Source organism: Camelina sativa, chromosome 17 (assembly GCF_030686135.1).
Source record: "Camelina sativa cultivar CO46 ecotype springtype chromosome 17, ASM3068613v1".
In the NCBI taxonomy this organism is placed as follows: Eukaryota; Viridiplantae; Streptophyta; class Magnoliopsida; order Brassicales; family Brassicaceae; genus Camelina; species Camelina sativa.
Window position 1 is genome coordinate 8,078,366 of NC_141896.1, and position 22,424 is coordinate 8,100,789.

The window sequence follows — 22,424 nt, forward strand, 5'->3', positions numbered from 1 at the left end:
TTCTATTGAGTATTGACCCAAATTAAATCATATGCTCATCTCTATTTGTATTTTCACCTTCATCGTTTTCTTGTTGTCCTATTATTTATTGGTATCTCTGTGTTTCCTTTTCAGTAAACAAAGAGGAGATCATCTCGAGATGACAAAATATGTATCAAAAAAAAAAGAGGAAAGTTGAAGCCTTGAAGGTCCACGAAAACAAACATGACCCCTATGATGTTCGTCATGTTTAGGGTAAAATAAAAATAGATATAAAACAAAACTGATATTTGGTAAAGAACGAAATTGACTCATAGATTCAAGAAAAACTGTCTACGTTTCTGACCCATCTCGCTGTGCACCACATGGGACATCTCTTCTCAATTGGTAAATGAAGTCAAGGTGTTTAAATTAAAGCCATTAAAGAGTCTCTCTATAGGCTCACAGGCTCACAGCAACATCAACTTTACCATCGTTTTTATTTTTGTAATTAATTCTCGACCACACTGTCTAGCAAGACATAAGTTCTACACAAATCAAATCAGTATGAATGTTCATATGCAAATAATGAGACTACGATGCACACATGTTTAAGCACATTTGCAGTGGTTTTGTATACGATCTCATTATCTCTCAAGTCTCAACGACTCAACCACAACAAAAACACACGTACAATATGTTAGCTCGCCACTAGAGAAAAATTAATTTCTAGTTGCGTTATCTTTACGCGTCTATGTTAATTATTGCCTCTCTCCATATCCACCTGATAATAAATAAGATTATAATTAGATTGATAACATCACAGTAGATTTATTATTATCAGCAAAAGAAAGTGACATACAATGAATTTTCCTACAAATGTGGCAAATCATATTCTTTCAAGCGTTTTGGCTTGTTCTGGAAGATGAAATTTAAGCACGTGTCAATTGTACTACTACATGCAGGTGGACCATTTATAGAGAACTCCGAAACCGATAAATCTACACATATATTTTCGCGTAAAACTAAAGTTTTTTAAATGTATATAAACCAAAGAATAATAAGCTTGGCGAAAGAAAAGTATTTGACATGTGAAGCTGAAAATGATGTCAAAGAAAAATTCAGCACATTGATTATTATGAATATGAATTATTGCACTTAATAATATTTCTCTAGTGCATCGATTTATCTAATTATGATACAAAACAATATTTTCCTAGTTATCTGTAAATAAAGATGGTGAAATCTTTCAAACTGTTGTCGTAACTAAAGCATGTACCAAAAGACCTTTGGGGTCAAAAAAGTACTAAAAATTATCATATGAAAATAACTTATTTTGTGAATCAATAACGTTTTTCTTATGTGAAAATTTTAAAAATTATTCTATAGAATATGTAAATTTTTTAAAGACATGACTTTCAAGGGATAGGTTTCTATAGAAAATCATAAAAATTATTCTCCTTTAAAAATATCATTGATTGCATTCATATGTAGCATAAAGCTTTCTCCTTATTCAGTCGGAAGTTCGTACAAAGTTAAAATACAAAATATTATTATATCCAAAATCCAGTTGCCCAGAAAAAAACAAATATCATTGATAATAGTTGACCAAAAGAAAAGATTAAACATGTTTGTGTATATATAAATAACAATTTTCGTAAATTTTTGCTTAGAAGATATTAGTAACTATTCATTAATTTATACCAATATTTTAAAATGAAATTAATATATTTTCTTACAATTCAACAAAACCACCTACTGTATATAAATTTACATTTATCTTTAATCTCAAATATAAAACAGAAAAAAATTTACTTACCTCACATTAATTGATAAAATGGACTGTTTTTAATTTCTTCCGGAAACAATGTCGAATTTCAGTTCAATTAAATACTTGAATGGATTTTAATAGAATTGAAATCCAACCATAGTCCAATTAATGATCATAAATCATCCTTTAAAATCTGGTGTTATTGGATCTTATATTCGTAAATATCAGGTTTTGTAAATCAGGTTAAAATTTTTTTATGTTACTTAACTAAGAATTCAAATATTTCATTAAAATTCAGTGTTAAAAACTAAAAAATTTGAAAATCTTGAATCATCTGAAATGAAATTCTCTCGTGTTTTGTGAGTAAACTTATTATAATCTAAATCCAATATACACTGCAGAGATCTTGAAACCCACACAAATGGATTCTTAAAATTAAAGATTGTAAAACCTTAAAGAATTAAAGCTAATTAACTCCATGATTGAGTAACACTGCCTATTACTACTTAGAAAATAAAGAGCCTTTGTAGGCACATCGAATAATGTTTTATTTTTCTTTATTCCTCAACATGTCTTTGTTCTATAAATAATCTGCTCAAGCGGGTGTACTAATTGCCACACTAGTAATCCGACAATTTTTTAAAAAAAATTAATCCTAAAAGAAAGAGAAAAAAAAAAAAAAAAAAAAAGTGGGATAATTTAGAGACAAGACCTACTACGTACTCTCATCACTCATTCAAGAGGACCATATATTAAAGTAAGTGAAAGGCTGTGTGATATAGAAATCCCGATCAGTACGTTCAGATAAACTTTTTTTTTTTTGTTTTCGTTAAATATTTTCCGGTCTCTTCTCTTTTCGTAAGGTCATCACGTGGTGATATCGGATTGGCAGGGACTGAGTCGCTGAGAGATTATGGGGAGAGCGACGTGGTACGACGCCGACGGGACGAAGAGAGGAGAATGGACGGAGGAGGAAGACCAGAAACTCGTCGCTTACATCGACGAATACGGCGTCGGGGACTGGCGTTTTCTTCCTGACAAAGCTGGTATGTATAGATTTAAGTTTTTAACTGAATCACTAACAAGTAACAACTATAATAAAACGTTACCTCTAGTTACGATTAAATGTAATATTGATTACAATGATATCATAGATACTGAAGCTTCTAATTTAAATATAGTTATCATTATAATTTTTCATCACCGTAGTTTGTGCTGTGCCGATAGAGCAGGTTTTTCATGTCCTTTTTGCAAGCTACGTACAACTATGCATAGAAAAGTCCAATAATCCTCAAGATTTGTAGGTCTCTTTTGATAAGACATATATTTCGAAAATTTTAATTCTTTTAAAAATTTTGTTTTCATTTTTTCATTCATATTTTCCTTTTTTTTCTTTTCATAAGACTCTCGTTTGCCACTATATATATGATACAATATCCAACAAAACCACAAAATTTACTGCTAATTTGTTGGATTCACACTTTTATCTTACAATTATGATGAAAATAAAGGTTTGCGGAGATGTGGGAAGAGCTGCAGATTAAGGTGGCTTAATTTCCTAAGGCCTGGGATTAAGAAAGGCAAATTCACTCCTCAAGAAGAACAAATTATCATCAATTTACATTCTGCATTCGGTAACAGGTTAAGTACTCAACCAATAATCACTGTAAAATTATTAAGTAAGAAAGTGTGTCAAAACCAACATTATTATGATACCTATGTCCGTACACTCGATTGGATTAGTGGTCTGGTATATTAATAGTCTTTTTTAGGAAACTGCTTATATTCAATAGTCATATTTTATAGTACACTGCAGGCAACATTTGTAAGAAATGGAATGTTGTAAAAAAACAATACTATTTAACTTTGATTGGGGTTGCATATAATAATATAATGTTAAAACACTCGCTTTTGATTTAATACATTTTACATTTCATTCATAACTAGTTTATAAAAAAAAATACTATTATGTATGGATACCTTTGTCATCCTGCTAAAGGAGAGATACTACGAGAGGATTAACTCCTACAAATTATGATCCAATACCATATTCTTAATCAGACCATTATATTAACTAATATGTAAAAATCCACTTTAACCGTAAAAGGTACTAAAACTGAAAAATATATTCTTAAAAACTTATTTTGATAGATTGTTTACGTCAGAATATATTTACGGAATATTACTAATGTTTTAGTGATAAAATCTTATTACTAAGGACTAAATACATTTTTATTTTATTTTAAGTAGATTATTCCACGACTTTTACGTTAAAGATAATATATGCTAAACGATTTTGTTTTGTTGTTATGGAAAAATTGTAGGTGGGCACTCATAGCGCAGCAGATGCCAAATCGATCAGACAATGACATCAAGAACCATTGGAACTCTTGTCTCAAGAAAAGACTAAAGAGAAACGGAATCGACCCAGTGACCCACCAGCCAGTCGCCAATAACCTCGCCGTCGAAACGCGGTGGTTTAACACAGAATACAGTACCTCTTCTTCCGCGATAGCGAGTCCATCTTCTTACTCCTCCTCCTCCCGCTCGGCCCATCTCCTTAATAAGATCGCCACTGGTATCTCATCTAGACAACACTGTGTCGACAGGATCAAGAACATCTTGTCGGATCTGGGAACCACAAACATCCACTGTCAAGAAGAAGAAGGGGAAGAGTTGAACAAGGACCATGAGAAGATATTAGCTAGTGGTTTTCAAGAAGAAGACTTTTTAATGTGGGACGAGGAAGAATTGAGGCGTTTCATGGAGGAGATTAGTGTAATGGAGTTCGGCACGACGTCGTACGATTGTAATTAATTTGGACTTTTCATACACGACCTACTTGAGTTGATGATCGTGTCCTTTGGTAATCAATATAGTTATTGTCTTAGATCATGGATCGATCATTCAGTAGTTTGTGTTTACCAAATATTAGGCTTTATGCACGTGTTCTTGTTGCAACTTGCAAAGAGTAATATTAATGTACCAGTGCCACCACTACCTAGGACGAAGAGAATAATTTCTTTAAAGCCAAGTCTTTTACTAACATATATTTAATAACAGATAAATAGTAGCAGTGGAATAAAATAGGAAAGTTCATGATGAATTTGGATTTGATAGTAAAGAAAATCCTATATTGACAATAACAGTGTCTATATGTTGACAATACTTTCTCACGCTTTTTACATTTTTAATACATATAAAAGAAAAGAAAAAAAGAGAAAAAGAAAAACTATTGCGATAATTGCAGTGTTTTTTTCTTCCCTGGTCCAATTTATGCTCGATCTCTTTGGATTTTTTTTTTTTTCTCTTTGCAGTGTTTTTTTTCGCCCTGGTCCATATGCTCTTTTTGGATTTTATCTTGCAACGTTATGTATCCCTGACTGACTCCCTGTGTACGAAGGTGATATTTTTGTTTTTTTCTAATTAATACTATGACTCATACCCCCGTGATGTCGCGGAGGAAGTATTTTAGAAAAAAATAGTTTAAATTTAAAAATTTAAATTACACATTATGAAATTATTTGAATGTAATAGAATAGTTTGAATACATAAATTGTTAATAAACTTTTAAGAACAAAATAAAATAAATTTTAAATATTAAAATAGTTTTTAACAAAAAATTACGATAAATAGACGCAACTGTAAATTCTATATTAAGTTTTATTAAATTTCTATATTACTATAATTATTTCTAAAATTTTAGTTAGATAATAGAATAACATTGAATATTAGGTATAAAAAGTAAAAAAAAAAAAATATTCAAATTATTTAGATTTAACATAAAATAAAAAATTTGTTTCAACGAACAATGATTTGTTAGTTATTAATGAAGAGACAAATATATAGAGAGTTCAAAAGATATGACTATTTAAATAGACACACCTATTAGAACGAAAAGTTATGATGAAAAATTATATAGTGAAAAGCTAATTTTTTGAGTTTGAGTTTTTTAAAAAGAACAAATAAAACCAATTTTTTTACAAAAAGTACTACGAAAAATCGCAACTGTTGTTCTCATTTATTCAGATTGTTATTATTATTTTTAAATATTAAAATATTTTTTTAACGGAAAGTTAAGACAAATAGACACAACTGTAAATTCGATATTAAGTTGTATAAAATTTCTCTATTGCTATAATCATTTCTAAAATTTTAGTTAGATTATAGAATATATTCAATTATCTAGACTCAACATAAAATGGAAAATTTGTTTCAACTAACTTGTTAGTTAGTGATGAAGAGACAAATATAAAGAGAGTTCAAAAAGCATGACTATTTAAACAGATACACCCATTAGAACGAAAAATTGTGATAAAAAATATAAATAAAATATAGTGAAAAGACACAACTCTACAATGAACAGATACAACCGTTTGAATTATAAAAAAACAAATAAAAACATTTTTTAAGAAAAGGTACTACGACAAATCGTAACTGTTGTGTCTCCACTTGAGTATACCTACAAACTCATATAAACTGCTTTTAAATAGAAGGCATATTTATTACCATATTCAAAAGTCAAATCCAAAAGCTCATTATATAATTCATCTAACTTTTGGAAAAAGGCTCTAGGTATAAAATTAACTAAAAATTGTAAATTAGATTCATCATTCCAAAAATCTTTTGTTAAATCAAGAATTAGAAGAATCTCTTTACTTTTAAAAAATGAATGCTAGATAATAATTTAGAGAGCTGTAAAAACGTTGAGATTGAAATGTTATATTATTTGGTGTCATGGCAAAAAAAAATGAAAACAGTTCAAACAAACAAATATATATAGATTTCAAAAGATACGAATATTCGAATAGACACAACTCTACAATGAACAGTTGCAACTTTACAAAAAACCTTTACAATGAACAATCACAACTTTATGTAAAACACACAATTTAAATTTTCTACAGATTTTTTTAGAAAATTATCCAAAAAATACGATTGAAAAAACACAACTTTTGGTGGCATTTATTCGAGATAGATTCATCATTCCAAAATTTTTTTGTTAAATCAATAATTGGAGGAATTTCTTGATTTTTAAAAGAATGAATGCTAGAATATAATTTAGAAAAATGAATAAACCGTTTGAGATTGAAATTTCAGTTGATCTTGTCTCATGGCAAAAAAAAATGAAAATAGTTTAAACAGACAAATATATAGATTTCAAAAGATATGAATGTTCCAATAAACACAACTTTACAGTGAACAGTTGTAACTTTTCATAAATAACCGTTTTAATGATCCATCACAACTTTTCAAAAAATATCTAAAAAGTACGATTGAAAAAACACAACTGTTAGTCGCATTTATTCGATTTATTATTATTATATAGATTAATTTGATAGTATCTTTTTGTATTATTACTGTGAACTGTACGACTTTTTTTTTTCTTTTCTTAAGATTTGTGAAATAAATCAAGAGAATATATAAAACTAAAATAAGTTATGTAGGATTTACTGATAGATCAATACAAAAATTCCACGTATTATGCTTTTGTATAAGCATCGTATTGAAAATCAAAAGACGAAATCGATAAGCATTAAACTCCAATGATTCAACTTGCACTGTTCTTATATACTATTGTATTTGACGAAGTAAAAAAAAGAACATGCATATCATATCGATCATGATGATGGATTGCGTGTTAACATATTTTACATAAAAACTTCTCTCTTTTTTTTGGGTGAAACACATACTATTTTTTTTTTGTATTATATATATAAGCATTCGACTATAATCACATGTACTTTCAGTCTCTGCCCAATTCACCATATACTATCTATAGATTCTTTAATTCCACTTAAATTATAAAATTCTTTTCAATTAACCAAATTCAGTTAATCGAGTTTTAAAATCATAAAATATTTACTTTTTTGCGATTAGAGTAAACCCAAATTTGAAAAGTTATAATAAATCTAATTTTGAACCAAAATTCAAACCGCGTCTTTGGCATAAAGGTTGCAAATTCCTCAAAACCAAAATCAATTTAGAAAAAATCATTTTAACCGCGAAATAGTAAACGTGATTTTACGATTTTTAAACGCAACTATTAAATTTGGTTAATTATGAATTTTTTTTTATAATTTAGGTGGAATTAACAAGTTTTTTTTTTTTTTTGTCAACTAGTTTAACAAGTTTATAACTAGTATATGATGAATTGGGCAGAAACTGAAAATACATGATGATTCTATTGAACGCCTATATATAATACAGTAAAACTGCTACATGCAGCCCTACTAAATACTAACATGTTCTTTCGGGATACGGAAATTAAAGTTTAACAAGATCTCTGCGTAAAGATAACACGTAAACGAGAGAAATGGTCTAAATTTTCTCAAAATAAAATAAAAACGACCACTTTATAGAAGAAGCTACAGTGCATATAATATATGGTGTAAGAAAAACGACGGTATAAGTCGGGACATCGATCGCTCTGAGAGTTGTGACTTATACGTGTGGAACATGGGCCGAGTGGGATGTTCAAAGACGTCGTTAATAAGACCCCATTCTAAGACACGTAGTCGTGTGGACACATGGGAAACGCGATTCGTTATCGATTGGGTTATACATAAATTTAGTCACGTTATAGTTATGCGCCCCCACTTCATTATTGTTCCTTCTTCGTTCAACCCTTCATTATTATTCTGATATTTTTTTCAGTCATGATAGTTATTGTTGATAAATTGATTTGATAAGAGAGTATCAACAAGAAAGTCTCTGATTGGTGACTTGTTTAGAGTTTGGATAGAATAATCTGTAATAGTATAGATTGTATAGTAATAGGACTCGCTCTTTTAGCGTAAATTAACTTTCGAGCCAACTTGTACCTAGAATAATAGTTTCTGCTCACAAAAAAAAAAAAAAAAAAAGTTTGATAACAGAAAGAAGATTTACGCTAAATATGGTGGATCCATGGAGATATTCCTTCTCACTTATTTACATCCAATTACGCTACGAACTGTCCAATCACATTCACACCCAAAGAAAGTTGTATTCCCTCCCACCTCCGGCTTTCCATCTAGAAGATACTTTAAGAAACGCAGATCGGTTAACTCAGATGTTTAACCAAGTCTGTCAAATGTTTTTCTTGTTTATAGTATTTCTTTATTTTCCCGCGACAAGTGATTTCTTAGGTCTTCGATTACTTCATGTAACATACAAAGCCTATCCACGTTTAGGGGAGAGCTTTAAGGTTTACATATTGGGATATGATTCATATTATATTTAGGGTTTACATTTATGGGTTTGTTTCATAGATATTTGGAGTTTCAATATTTTATATTGATTCACAGTTTTAAGATTAAGAGATATCAGATCTTTATCTTCTTTTTTTTTTGTTTTCTTTTCTATCATATTGGTCAGTGACCGAAACTTACTGCAATTTTCCATATATTAGAGACATGCATAGTAGTTACACACCAAATCCATCAATCCATGATGGTCTTATTATCATTTCGGTACGTTACAGAAACACAACAATGGGTTCAAGTTCTTCCGTATTATAATCCAAGCTTATGTGACCTTGTTCTTCTGTTGCTTCTTTGCTCTCCATTCCTTAACGTCACTTTCTACCTTGGCATTCACACGCGCTTGAAAACCGGGATATGGTTCATACCCGAAAACCGATTGAAGAACCTGCATTATATCATTCACACAATTCCACATTAGCTTTTCAAGTTTTCTGGCTACAGTTTTCACAGAGCTGTAGTAAGAAGGTAGCAGAGACATTAACAAACAAATCACAACTTTCACCTCGAGCAATACGAAGAAAGGAGCCATGAGAAAAGCTTGGACTAGATTGTCTAATAGCGCAGGTGCTCGTTTCTGTGAGTCGACAAGAATCAAGAATGATCTGTTTTAGGGCCCCATGAATACCGATGAAGAGAAACAAGTTACAGGAGAAACAAAACAACAATTCCTAAAAAGCCAAAGAACTTACTTCAAACATTCCATGGCCAACGAACTGCCCGGTCCAACATAACAGCTGAGATGCCAACCCAACCTGCGGAAAAAGAACAGTTAAATTGTTACAGTATCTACATATAACAGAGGGATTTTCAAACACATATATCAAACTATCAAATGATTCACAACACTCAAGACACATACATACAAAGCTCCTAATTTTAACAAGTGATGTTAGACTCTAAACATCTCAGACCATCACATATGTTGGTGGTCAAGAAACAACACTTTTGTCCAAGCACACAATATAAGTCTTGCAACAAATCATTGAATGTTTAAAGCCACAGACAGGGTGTTACTGTGTTTAGTACTGCTGTCTAAACGTTAACAGCTAATGCAGGGACCCCAGAGACAGAGGACTAAGTTAATCGTTGAAGGTAATATAACAAATCTAAATAAATCGATTTCAATATATATATATATATATATATACACACATATAGCCATATAGGGGCTCCCAAGTCAAAGCTTGGAAAACAATGAACAATAAATGCATGAAGCACACACACAACTGCATATATATACACAACACATGGATGCATGCACATACTCTGATTAAATAAGCTCACCCTAAAAAAGATGATGATGATTCTTTTTTTTATCAGAAACCCTAAATTGAGATAAGAGAAACCAAACCTTAAAGGAAAGAGAAGGTCCTAATTGAACAGCGAGTAAACTGGAACCAACCCAGCAAGAGAAACACATGAGGGCAGCTACAAAGCCAGATCTTTTATCCAAACAGATGTAGAACAGAGCATAAACCAAGGTGAAGATGAACCCAAGGTTAAATCGGAGAACGCCGTCGAGGGTCAACGATTGAGAAACCCCTAATTGAGAAGGATCGAAGATTGGTGTCGTGGAGTGGAGGAGAAGCAAAGCTGTGAAAACGATCGGCCAAACGAAGATGATGTGGATAACAATGTTTATGGGATTGCTGTGGTAAGCACCGTAGAAGGCAAAGTGTTTCTCGAGATCGAGCAGTCCCATCAAGCGACTCATTGGTATTGATTGAGATTTTGTTCTCTCAGGAGGAAGAGGAATCAGATTAGAGAGATATGTGCTTTTTTGGGGAGGTAGGTTTGGTGGAATTGAATTGAAAAAATATATAATCACCGAAAACACAAAACAGGGGAGATTAAAAGATACACGGGAGGAAGAAGACGAAAGTGGGAAAGTTCTAAGTTTAGCAAAGTTGCTAACATACGCTTCCTAATGCTAAGTTGCGCAATCAAGCGATGTGTGTTGACTTTACTTGGCCGGGAGATTTCTTTCCAATTGCTAACCTACGCTAACAGGTTTGATTAGCTTTTTTTTTACCCAATAAGACTTTGACAATAGTTGCTAACATGCGCTATTGAAACGGATTAATGTATTGGGAACGTAAGCGGAAAGATTGACTTGACCGACCAACGATTTCTTACTAACTTTGGCTATGGTGATTACTACTAACTTGCACGTATAGAAGACTGAACGTGTTTTGTGATTGCTAACTTGTACAAATGAAAAAAAAAACAGTTTGTTGACTTGAGTTAGTTGGAGAGTTTTTAGATTGTAAATAGCACTTTCTGGAAGGGTAATACGCGCCAGCTTTCGTTTGTTAGAAAGACTAAAAATAGTGTCATGTGATTGCTAATGCTAACCTGCGCTTTTGATGTTTTTGTTCCTTTGTTTATTTCTCACAAGACTAAGTTTTAGTGTGGACGTTACCGATTCTCTTATCCACACACATCTTCTGCCTCCAATAATCTAATCTTTAAAAAATGAAATTGAATAATAGAAAAAAAGATTGTAACGACACTGTGTCATCTCTCTCTCTCTCTTCCATTGCCACCGCCATCAAGAAGTAACAATGGCTGAAGCTTTCACAAGTTCCACCTTCACTAACCTTCACATCCCTTCTTCCTCCAACCACTCGGTACATATTCTTTCATATAATAACGATTTATATTCATTAGAATAAGAACACTTAGAGAATTGTGTCTTGTGTTGTAGCCTAAGCAGATTTCAGGACCAATTCATGGATATTGGCTATCTGTTAGTAATCTTTTCTTTACCTATGACTTAAATTATAAGAATCTCCTTCTATTCTTGTTATGAACTTACATTTTTAAGATTTGAAAAAAAAAATATTAGAGGAAAGTCAATGAGAAGAGGGAAAAGAATCTGATGATAAGAGGAAGCTTATGTGTAAGAAAGGCATTGCCACATGATTTGCCATTAATGGCTGTGATGGTTCAACAAATTGAAGGGATGCGTGATATCATTACTGAGAAGCACGTGTGGCATCTTAGTGATAAAGCCATCAAGAATGTCTGTAAGTTACAAATTTGGGGTTTCTTGAGAAAAAGATTCTTATATAATAAGAGGTTTTGATTTAATGTTTTTGACATTGATCTTGATCATCTGCAGATATGTTCTATATCATGTTCACTTGTTGGGGATGTTTGTACTTCGGTTCCGCAAAAGTATGGAAATAAAAATACTCAAAATCGAATATCTTGATCCATTTGCTGCATTGGGATCTTAATATTGGTGTGATACTGAATCATATATAGGATCCATTCTATGACTCGGAGGAGTACCGTGGAGATGGAGGTGATGGAACTGGTTATTGGGTCTACGAAACTGTATGTATCTCTTTCTCACATAGAAACTGAATACTTAGAAATAACATAAAATTATAATTAGGGATGTTGCAATGCAATAGACTAGCCAGCCTACCATAATTAGGGTTGTTGCTATGGAATAGCTAGCCAAGCTTGATATTAGTAGACCCTGTCAACCGTTCAAGTTCCATAGACCTTTGGCACATTACAAATATAGTTCGGGATATACATGTGGATTTTACTGTCGTGCTTAATAAGGTTGGGCTGGGTTGGCCCATAGACCTTTGGCACATTACAAATATAATAAACGTACATCTTTAGTAAGATTGGATAAGAGTTGTTTATTGTGTTTTGGGCCTTTTCGCTAATATGGGTGCAGCAAGAAGATATAGAAGAGAAAGCAAGAGCAGAACTATGGCGTGAAGAACTTATTGAAGAAATTGAACAGAAGGTTGATGGCATAAGAGAGCTAGAAGAAGCTGTTACTAAGTAGAAAACTAACTTGTAAATCATATATACCAATTTGACATACATAAATATATTTCTTATAACGGTCATAAAACATTATTATATACTCTCTTCCATTTTATATAAAAAAAAAGTTATCTGTTTCTTTGTTGTGTTGTGTTCTAAATCATTGAACGAACATGTTAGGAGCACTTGACACCATGAGAATTTTTTTTTGTCTCAAATATTTTTAAAATGTTGACGAATCCGTTTTTTCTGTGTTTATATAAATTAATTTACTCAATTGGGGCTAAATTAATTGGTCTTATACACTGGAAAGTGAGTCTGATGAGGAACAATTAGCGGGGAATACGCTTTTGCACGATTTTATCTGTGTCGTCGAACTGACGAAAGTATAAAAACAAAACAAAATCAATATCTTAGCTAGAATAAGTTAAGAAAAGGAGAGCTTGTCATGTCTTTGTCAGTAATCTTCGTGCTTCCATGTTTCAAAGCTTTTTTTTCTAGCTTGTATTTCACACGTGTGGTTTTTATTTGTTTATTTTTGTTTTCTTTCAAAATTTCAGATATTTTTTTTTTCTTTGTTGTTGTGGTGTGTGTGAGTTAGGAACACATGACAGGAGATATGATGTAACATTTTTATTTAAACAAAAAGAAAAAAAAAAAGATCAATATGGTGTAGTGTAATACTGTCGTATATCAATTAATTCTTGTAGTTGTTCAGTTTTAATTCTGGCCCAAACATGATCGATGACTGCTAATGACAGATTTATCATACTCCAGTCCATCATTCACACCTTTTTTTGTTATAAATTCAGTAAAGTTTCTCAATCATTTTTACATTATAGCTTACCAAAATTTTCAATACCAAACCAAAGTTTGCCTAGCATGTGAATAATAATGTTAAAGAGTTTATAGTTTCCTAACGTAGCTTTAAGAGTTTATAGTATTATTGTTTATTTGTTTTCTAGTACTATCATTCAGAAAAAAAAAGGATGAAAAAGAGAATTACATGTCAGCATTTTTGTCCTTGAGGGATTCTAGAACGACGAGAAAGAATCAATCAGACAAGACCGAGTCCGTCTCTCTCTTCATTACATAACACGCCAACGAAGACTTAGACTATCCTCATTGGTAGTCCTTAGATGTTTGTTAGGAAATTTCTTAGGTATAGATATTAATTATTAATGAAACAAAAGCTAAAGATTGGAAGAAACGTTTCTAATTTTAGAAACACAAGAAACGTTTCTTAGTAGACAGGTGGCGCGATATGAATGGTGAAATGAGATTAATGGGGTAAATTTTTTTGGCATTTCTCTTTTATTTTCGTGTGTTCTCTCTTCATGTTGTGTGTTATGTTTTTTTTTTTAATGTTTTCTGTTTTAATTTTAAATGTTGTATGTTATTTATGTTTTTTTTTGTCAACCATTGGGCCACAACTGGCCGGCCCAATTAGCCAAATTTCTACATTCGTAGGAGCCGGGACTTGATCCCGGTGTGATGGTGCCTTCTACAAATGGACTTACCTCATGTCACTGCACTAATGTCACTTCACGTTATTTTATGTTTTTATTATTAAAATATGTTTCTATGATATATAAAATAATTTTGAATATTTTAAGTTATTAATTATTATTTTATTATATTTATTACTAAAAAACACCTTAATTTGGTTCTATCAATAATCAACAAAATTTTCCTCTTCTCTTAACAAAGTTTCTTTTTTTCTTTTTATTATTAAAAATTGCCTTAAGAAACAACTAAGAAACACACTAATGAGGATAGTCTTAGCTGTCTTTTTTCTCCACATGTGCAGTGTATTGACCTAGTCTCCGTCACAGCTCCAGTTATCTCCACGTGGCACCCTTAAATATCACATTCTTTGACTTCATATATCACAGCCTCGTCACTTTAAGAACTTGGTGTAACTGAGATTTTTTACACTGCAACATTTACTTACTACAGATCCTTGTCCTTTTTATTACAAATGCTATACGTGTCTGCTGCGTGTATCGTACCGAGTAACAAAAAGAGAAAAAGGAATGAGAACACAAAAAATCAAATTCTAGCTTTACTCGTCACACCTTTTATTAGTATTACTATTAGTGAATGAAAAAAAAACAAAGAGAAAAGTGAACTAATATTGAATGATTCTTAAATACGCGGTCAAAATAATCGCTTTATAAACACATCTCTTCTTCTTCTTCCTTAGCTTTCATCAATCATCATCACTCTCAATCCAAAACCAAAAAAAGATATTTTTCCCCCAAGTCTGAGAAAAAAAGTTTCGATTTTGCGTCTGTTTTGAGGATGCCAGCAACTGATTTTCAAGGATCATTTGGAAGGTCGTTGCTTAGTTTACGGCGAGACCAAGTTGACTCATCATCATCATCATCAGCCGGAAATAGTAGCCACCACCACAACCACCACGAGCCAAGCAACATGGAGGTTGAGCTAGATTCGTTTCAGAGACAAGTCGCTGAGAAATTCATCGATCTCAACGCCTCAGCCAACGACCTTCTCTCCCTCGAATGGATCGGAAAGCTTCTTGATTCTTTCCTCTGTTGTCAAGAAGAGTTTCGAGCTATCGTCTTCAACCACCGCTCTCAGATCTCCAAATCTCCCATGGACAGATTGATTTCTGACTACTTCGAACGGAGCATCAAAGCTCTCGATGTCTGTAACGCAATCCGCGACGGTATCGAACAGATCCGTCAATGGGAGAAACTTGCCGACATCGCTATCTCTGCTTTAGATAGTCAGCACCGTTCGATCGGAGAAGGACAACTCCGGCGAGCTAAGAAAGCTCTGGTCGATTTAGCGATCGGAATGCTCGACGAGAAAGATCATCCTTCCGGAACCAATCTAGCTCATCGGAACCGTTCGTTCGGAAGAGTCAAAGAGAGTCACCACCGTTCGATTGGTCATTTCAGATCTCTTTCGTGGAGTGTTTCAAGATCATGGTCAGCTTCTAAGCAGTTACAAGCTTTAGCTAATAACTTAGCTACGCCTCGACCAAACGACGTCGCTGCGAGCAATGGTTTAGCTGTACCGGTTTACACAATGACTTCGGTTTTGCTTTTTGTCATGTGGGTTTTGGTAGCTGCGATTCCTTGTCAAGACCGTGGGTTGCAAGTTAACTACTTTGTGCCTAGGCATTTCCAATGGGCAGCTCCTGTTATGTCGTTGCACGATAAGATTGTTGAGGAATCTAAGAGGAGAGATAGGAAGAATTCTTGTGGATTGCTTAAGGAGATTGATAGGATTGAGAAGAGTTCGAGGTTGATGAATGAATTGATCGATTCGATTCATTTTCCGATGAATGATCACAAGGAAGCTGAGGTGAAACAGAGAGTTAATGAGCTTGTTCAGGTTCGTGAAGCTTTGAGAAATGGTTTGGATCCGTTTGAGAGGAAAGTTAGAGAAGTTTTTCATCGGATTGTGAGAAGCAGAACCGAGAGTCTTGATTCTCTTTGATCTTTTTGAACATGTTTGTCCGAATATGATGATGATTATTCATATTTTGGATTTTTCTTCCCTTTTTTTTTTTTCTATTAATCTTTTTTGATCACTTGTAAAAAAAAAACTCAAGGAGTGTAGAAGTTATCTTCTTATCTCTTTGTGTTGCTAATAGTGATGATGTTCGTCTTTTACTTGTTTAGTTCCTACATTTGAACCAGATACCTCAAGAAACAAAAGAATCTAACATTGCGAAGAAAGATTTTCATTACTTTGATGTGTTCTGCAATTTGTGTTCCACGTTTACAATTCGAACTGAAGATACATAGAAAACTCTGGACATTAAACTCCAATCTCCAATATCTTCTGTATTGTCCAAATTCATAATCTCCTCTACTTCATACCTGGCAAGTGTTTCTTCCTGCAAACAAAGCTTAAATGCATAAAAATCAACTCTATGGATTAAGGCTTTAGACCAAAACAAAGCTTTAATTGCAAATAACTAGACTTGTCCTCGTAAGCTTATAGACATTTCTTTAACAAATCAACGGTTTGCCTCAGACATTTGTGATAGTCATCACCAAAAATCTGATAATACGTGCAATTGTAACGACACATCATTGGCAAACCCACAAACAAAAACTGTTTAAAGATAAAAACTTAATGATTCTAAGTTTATGTGCATCAGAGAGATTCCCATCTAGACATTAGTCATCATTCTCATCTCCTAACAAGGAGACTCTGATGTCCCTGTCTTTTAATCGTCACTTGCACTCATCAAAAAGACACCAAAAGGGTGTATTAAAAAACAAAACTAAACTGCACACACTAGATCAAAGTTGATCATCTAAATATATTATTTTAATGACATGTTGCATCAGAGAGAATCCCATCTAGACATTAGTCATCATTCTCATCTCTTAACAAAGAGACTCTGATGTCCCTGTCTTTTCATCATCACTTGCATTAATCAGACAAAAACCCAAATCAAATCAGAAACTAGGAGAAGCCAACAAAACCATTTCACATCAATAAGCTCAAAGATCAGAGTAAAACAAAAGAAAACAGATTTGTAACCATGAGAAAGAACAAAAAAAAAAAAAATGCCTCAGAGTTGATTTCTTGTTCCTAGAGAAGCATCTCTCAAAGTATATTTAACACCATCACAGGCATTTAAACATCAAGCAAACCCTAATATAATACACACACATAAACAGCTAACATGAGACTAGCTAAAAAATGAATTTTTAAGAGAAAACGAGTTGAGAGTAAGTTTTAAATAGAAGATCTGAAGAACAGCGGCGGAGCTAAATTAGGGCAGAGACAAGTCAATTCAATGGGTACCAATGGGCTTTTTAAAAATAATTTTATACACTGGCCCAATATCAAGTAAGCAAAACCGGTTTGGTTTTGTCGGTTCGAATATTGGTTAAATAGTAATTGATTAAGAAAAACCGGGTTTGGCTCTCCCTCTCTCTAACACAGAAGCACACAATTCCGTTGGTCGACGTCTTAAGTTTGCCAGCGAAATCGAAGGTAGTCCCTTCGTCTGCTTTTCTGTGAGCTTTCTCTCTGTTCCACCATTAATCTTTCCCTTTTTTCTCTTATTCAAACTTTTTCTTCTTCTTCGGGACAAATATTTTGTTCGTGCCCTTTTTTTTTTTTTTTTTTGCAATTTTCTTTCTTCCTCCATGATCTTTCTCTTCTTTGTGACTTCGCCTCCTCTGTGCTCATTTTCATGAATTCTTCTCTTGTTTTGACGCAAAGACCCATTTTTTCTCTGTTTCTGCTTCGAAAAGACAAGACCCTTTTTATTTATAAGAACCCATCTTCCGTTACAGTGACTCTTGTGTCCGAATATAGACGTCCCCCATCTTCAAAGATTCGATTTTGATCAATCCCTTGCAAAAATTGAAGTTTCATCAGGTGATTGAAGTAAGTATTCGAAAGAAAATGTTGATCCTTTGGAAATTTCACTCTTTTTTAATGGGATTTTTTGATGAATGTTTTTTGTTTATAAACAGAAACAGGATGGGTAGGGTTAAGTTGAAGATTAAAAGGCTTGAGAGCACAAGTAACAGGCAAGTTACATACACGAAGAGAAAAAATGGGATATTGAAGAAAGCCAAAGAGTTATCCATTTTGTGTGATATTGATATTGTCCTTCTTATGTTTTCTCCTACCGGAAGGGCTACTGCTTTCCATGGAGAACACAGGTATTATAACATTCCCACAACTTTGTTTCTCTTTTATCATCTTTAATTCTGTGGTTTAGAACTCGTAAAACTTTGTGTAAAGATTCAGCTGGAATGGTTAAGAGTATTGAGAAGATCACACAATGCATAAGTAGGAACAGATTAGGGGTAATTTGACAGGTTGATTTAGTTGAGAGCTTTTAGCTTTGTGGAGAGATTAGGGACTCTAAACATACTCTAAACTGTTCTATTTTCCTTTCAGTTATCAATTCTCAGATATTGTTCTAAAGAGTGATTCTAGCTTCTAGTTCTTGCAAGACTCTAAACTATTAGAGGGGGATGATAGATTGAGGTTCTGTACTCAAGTTTCTTGCAATATACTGATATAGGACTTCACTTGTTTTTTTGTGCAGTTGCATTGAAGAGGTTATTTCCAAGTTTGCGCAATTAACTCCACAAGAAAGGACAAAAAGGTATGGTAAGCATTATTTAAAAGTTTGGATACTATCAATCCTTTGATGCAATTTCTGTTACGAAACTAAAATCAAAGTGTTTTTTTTTTTTTTTTTTAATGCAACAGGAAACTGGAGAGCCTTGAAGTAAAGACATAAAAACTCACTGAGTTTCTTCTTTTCTGTATCATCAACTTTTTGATTTGTTTGAAACAAAAAATTGAGCTGATTTGTTTTGCTCAATTGCAGGCATTGAAGAAGACTTTTAAGAAACTGGATCATGATGTAAATATACATGACTTTTTAGGAGCAAGGTACATTCCATGAGTTCTTATAATTAATAACCATATCTTGTCATTGTAAGCCTCTGAATATATCTGAGATGTTGTTGTCTACTCTATCCTGCAGGAATCAAACTATTGAGGTATGGATCAACCATCTCCGGTTCTTGAACTTTCGTGGATACCTAATTAATCTCTTTGAGTCAAATTGCTTAAGTTCGTGTTAAAATGACCTCACATGACAGGGTCTAAGTAACCAAGTAGCGATATACCAAGCTCAGCTTATGGAGTGTCATAGGAGGTTGAGGTGTGAAAAATTATAGTTTCCTGAGTTATAAATTTTGCTTCTTGAAATCTTAGTTTCAATCTTATGTAAGTATTTTTCTTCTGGTGGGTGTTTTCAGTTGCTGGACGAACATTGATAGAATAGAAAACACAGAGCACCTCAGTTTATTGGAAGAATCATTGAGGAAATCTATTGAAAGAATCCAGATTCACAAGGTATGTTATTATGTTTTCCTTTTCACTCAATCATTATAGACCTAAGATTCAGGAGTTCATTTCATAAAATATACTTACGAAAGACAATATCCTACATTTTTTCAGGAACATTACACAAAGAACCAACTTTTACCAATAGAGTGTACAACAACACAGGTTATAACCATTTGTCTCCTTTCCTCTCTTCTTCTCTCTGTCTCTCTTCAGGATATGTTCTTAACCAGACCAAGCTTTTAAATGCAGTTTCACAGCGGGATACAGTTGCCTATGGCGATGGGAGGTAATAGTAATATGCAAGAAGCTCACTCGATGTCTTGGCTTCCTGATAATGATAACCAGCAAACAATCTTACCTGGTGATTCCAGTTATCTTCCTCATAGGTAAGAGTCTAAGTCACAATTAGAAAAAAGCAATTTCACTATGAAAGTGCTTACTCAAGTTATGGTTTAATGATTCAAACAGAGAGATTGATGGATCGATTCCCGTTTACTCTAGCTGCTTTTTTGAGTCTATTAAACCAGAAGATCAGATATGCAGCAACCCGGGACAACAGTTTGAGCACTTAGAACAACAAGGAAACGGTTGTTTGGGTTTACAACAACTTGGAGAGGAATATTCATATCCTACACCATTTGGTTCTACTTTGGGAATGGAAGACGATCAAGAGAAAAAGATAAAATCTGAAATGGAATTGAACAACTTGCAACAGCAACAGCAACAACAACAACAACAACAACAACAACAGCAACAACAACTAGATCCTTCAATGTATGATCCAATGGCTAATGATAATAGTGGCTGCTTTCAAATTCCTCATGATCAGTCCATGTTTGTCAATGATCATCATCATCATCATCATCACCATCATCAAAATTGGGTTCCAGATTCCATGTTTGGTCAGACTTCTTACAACCAGGTTAGTGTTTTTACACCTTCATTGTAACTATCTAGCTATATGATCCACCAAACTGAATATGTCTCTGTATCTTTGGTGATTGCAGCAACCAAACTAACTCAAGACATGGCTCATGTATGTATGATGACTGGACTTATGTTTGACCAAGGACTAGTTTGAGCCATTGCTACAATGTCCAAGATAAAAAAAAATATATATAAATATAGAGAGAGAGAGTGTACATGTTTTTGTATGTATGAGCTTGTGTCATATACTCAGGGGAGTTTTTAGGCATTTTGTGTATAAGAGATACTGTCTAGGAACCATATATTTTACAAGAATGATAAATATAATCAACAAATATATTGTTTTCTATAGATGTGTTCCTTCTTAATTGTAGCTTTTCAAACTCCAAACTCTTATCATGACTGTATACATAACAAACTCCAAATTAAGTTCTAAGTTGTGAAAAAAGGAATTTATATGTAGAAAAAGGAAAGCTTCATTACAATAAGGATGGACAAATTAGTTCAAGAAAAGCTTCATGACAGTGTATACATAACCCTAAATCCAATCTACAGTCTCAAACTAATTTTGTTGCCAAATTAGTTCAATGTTGATCTTCACACGGCAACTTGAAACGGCACAGTGGACAAGTGTGATTGGTCTCAAACCACGTTAGGAGACACTCATCGTCAAAGTCATGACCACAAGGTAAATTCATAACTCTACTTTCACCGTTAATAAACTCTTTCAAACAAATAGCGCACGTCGTCTCGCCAGTAGAACTAACCTTGTCGTATATTTTCCTGGGTAAGGACTTGACCACGAGCTTGCTTGCGGGTCTCAAAGGGAAATTGTTGGTTTCGTGGAACGAGACTCGAACCGCTTCTTCAATCTGAATCGCTTCTTCACTGCGAGAGTTAGGAATAAGAAGCAAGGACACTAACAAATCATATTCCGGAGAAGAGTTATAACTTGCGGAAGAAGTAACTTCGTCAACATAGAAGATTAGCTTTGTTATCGCATCGTAAATATCATCGTCGCTAATTCCTGATTCCATCAAGAAATAGTTCAGTTCTTCTTTGCTTTGACACTTCTCGTCATCTTCGTGGATGAATTCTTCCATAAACGACGAAGCCGTAAAAGTCGGATTATAACCGAAGACTTTTGCATTGATTGTGATTGTGCCGTCGCCTTCTGGTTCAGGATTGCGTCTAATATGGTGATGCAGTTCAATTCTCATGATTGATTGAAGACGATGATAATGAAAAAAAAATAAAATAAGAAAATCAAACGTCTGATGGCTCTGTGTGTGTTGTGTTTATGTTCAGGGTTGTCACAACCTAATTTATAGAGGATTCTGCGTGCATTCGTTTGCCTAGTGGGATTTGGAAATACACTTTATTATTTAAGATTTTAAGTACTATTTTGATATTTTCCAAGATTTCCTTTTTCTTTTTCTGTTATTATCTTATTTGGGTTTGTGTATTTTCCCTTTTTTCTTTCTTTATAACACATCTTATGATGCTCTTATGTTTCCCTTTTTTAAATAGTATAAATCTAATTTACTTTTTTTTTCGCACATTATTATAAGATGGGAAAAGAAAACCCTTGTAGGTCCTAAGTCAACTCTGTATTATTCGTTTTAAATTTGATTTTAGTTTGATTGCCAAAATTCACATGATAGACTTAATCTTATACGCAAATCTATTAGAACAATACTTTCAATTGTAAACCCATGATTTTTTTCTATTTAGGTAATGGAGGGTTTATTTCGCAGCTGTTTAATAAAGATATACATATATATTAGAGTATTATATTAAATTTCTAGCATATAAGTATAGAACCATAGAAAACGATATATAGCATAGAT

General features: G+C 33.1%; 5 protein-coding genes and 5 non-coding genes across 15 annotated transcripts; 4 read left to right on the forward strand and 6 right to left on the reverse strand.

Moving 5' to 3' along the window:
* The first annotated feature begins 2,343 nt into the window (after positions 1-2,343).
* LOC104756217 (transcription factor MYB8-like) lies at positions 2,344-4,690 on the forward strand. Of its 4 annotated transcripts, none has more exons than XM_010478766.3 (4): positions 2,344-2,486; positions 2,593-2,775; positions 3,241-3,370; positions 4,054-4,690. In XM_010478766.3, exons 2-4 carry the CDS (start codon positions 2,643-2,645, stop codon positions 4,544-4,546), a joined length of 756 nt encoding a protein of 251 aa, XP_010477068.1. In that variant the 5' UTR covers positions 2,344-2,486; positions 2,593-2,642; the 3' UTR covers positions 4,547-4,690. The 4 variants fall into 4 exon arrangements, with proteins under 4 accessions (XP_010477068.1, XP_010477069.1, XP_010477070.1 ...); XM_010478767.2 differs by having other exon boundaries at positions 2,622-2,775; XM_010478768.3 differs by having other exon boundaries at positions 2,430-2,523; positions 2,622-2,775.
* Positions 4,691-9,098: 4,408 nt separating this feature from the next.
* On the reverse strand, positions 9,099-10,690 carry LOC104756219 (2-hydroxy-palmitic acid dioxygenase MPO1). 2 transcript variants are annotated; one of them, XM_010478769.3, is made up of 4 exons: positions 10,328-10,690; positions 9,666-9,728; positions 9,479-9,550; positions 9,099-9,361 (listed from the first exon to the last, which is right to left on the reverse strand). In XM_010478769.3, exons 1-4 carry the CDS (start codon positions 10,688-10,690, stop codon positions 9,239-9,241), a joined length of 621 nt encoding a protein of 206 aa, XP_010477071.1. In that variant the 3' UTR covers positions 9,099-9,238. The 2 variants fall into 2 exon arrangements, with proteins under 2 accessions (XP_010477071.1, XP_087350351.1); XM_087494225.1 differs by having other exon boundaries at positions 9,479-9,578.
* Positions 10,691-10,839: 149 nt separating this feature from the next.
* Positions 10,840-12,909, forward strand: LOC104756220 (photosynthetic NDH subunit of subcomplex B 4, chloroplastic). Its single transcript, XM_010478770.3, has 6 exons — positions 10,840-11,606; positions 11,684-11,725; positions 11,825-12,005; positions 12,101-12,156; positions 12,247-12,318; positions 12,677-12,909. Exons 1-6 carry the CDS (start codon positions 11,541-11,543, stop codon positions 12,788-12,790), a joined length of 531 nt encoding a protein of 176 aa, XP_010477072.1. The 5' UTR covers positions 10,840-11,540; the 3' UTR covers positions 12,791-12,909.
* A 1,497-nt stretch (positions 12,910-14,406) lies between these two features.
* On the forward strand, positions 14,407-16,418 carry LOC104756221 (protein BYPASS1-LIKE). Its single transcript, XR_015586140.1, has one exon. It is a non-coding gene; the product is annotated as a protein BYPASS1-LIKE (transcript).
* Positions 16,419-16,777: 359 nt separating this feature from the next.
* Positions 16,778-16,850, reverse strand: LOC147923405 (small nucleolar RNA snoR122). The gene has a single exon (XR_015588027.1). It is a non-coding gene; the product is annotated as a small nucleolar RNA snoR122 (small nucleolar RNA).
* A 52-nt stretch (positions 16,851-16,902) lies between these two features.
* LOC147923406 (small nucleolar RNA R44/J54/Z268 family) lies at positions 16,903-16,999 on the reverse strand. The gene has a single exon (XR_015587998.1). It is a non-coding gene; the product is annotated as a small nucleolar RNA R44/J54/Z268 family (small nucleolar RNA).
* Positions 17,000-17,095: 96 nt separating this feature from the next.
* Positions 17,096-17,192, reverse strand: LOC147923407 (small nucleolar RNA R44/J54/Z268 family). Its single transcript, XR_015587999.1, has one exon. It is a non-coding gene; the product is annotated as a small nucleolar RNA R44/J54/Z268 family (small nucleolar RNA).
* A 132-nt stretch (positions 17,193-17,324) lies between these two features.
* Positions 17,325-17,400, reverse strand: LOC147923408 (small nucleolar RNA Z267). The gene has a single exon (XR_015587963.1). It is a non-coding gene; the product is annotated as a small nucleolar RNA Z267 (small nucleolar RNA).
* Positions 17,401-17,686: 286 nt separating this feature from the next.
* On the forward strand, positions 17,687-20,923 carry LOC104756222 (agamous-like MADS-box protein AGL65). 2 transcript variants are annotated; one of them, XM_010478774.3, is made up of 12 exons: positions 17,687-18,159; positions 18,249-18,440; positions 18,833-18,892; positions 19,000-19,018; positions 19,121-19,185; positions 19,280-19,295; positions 19,398-19,459; positions 19,557-19,653; positions 19,759-19,809; positions 19,897-20,033; positions 20,116-20,569; positions 20,655-20,923. In XM_010478774.3, exons 2-12 carry the CDS (start codon positions 18,256-18,258, stop codon positions 20,664-20,666), a joined length of 1,158 nt encoding a protein of 385 aa, XP_010477076.1. In that variant the 5' UTR covers positions 17,687-18,159; positions 18,249-18,255; the 3' UTR covers positions 20,667-20,923. The 2 variants fall into 2 exon arrangements, with proteins under 2 accessions (XP_010477076.1, XP_087350349.1); XM_087494223.1 differs by lacking the exons at positions 17,687-18,159; positions 18,249-18,440; positions 19,000-19,018 and having other exon boundaries at positions 18,835-18,892.
* A 235-nt stretch (positions 20,924-21,158) lies between these two features.
* LOC104759287 (uncharacterized) lies at positions 21,159-21,809 on the reverse strand. Its single transcript, XM_010482231.2, has one exon. It carries the CDS (start codon positions 21,792-21,794, stop codon positions 21,159-21,161), a length of 636 nt encoding a protein of 211 aa, XP_010480533.1. The 5' UTR covers positions 21,795-21,809.
* Positions 21,810-22,424: the final 615 nt, after the last annotated feature.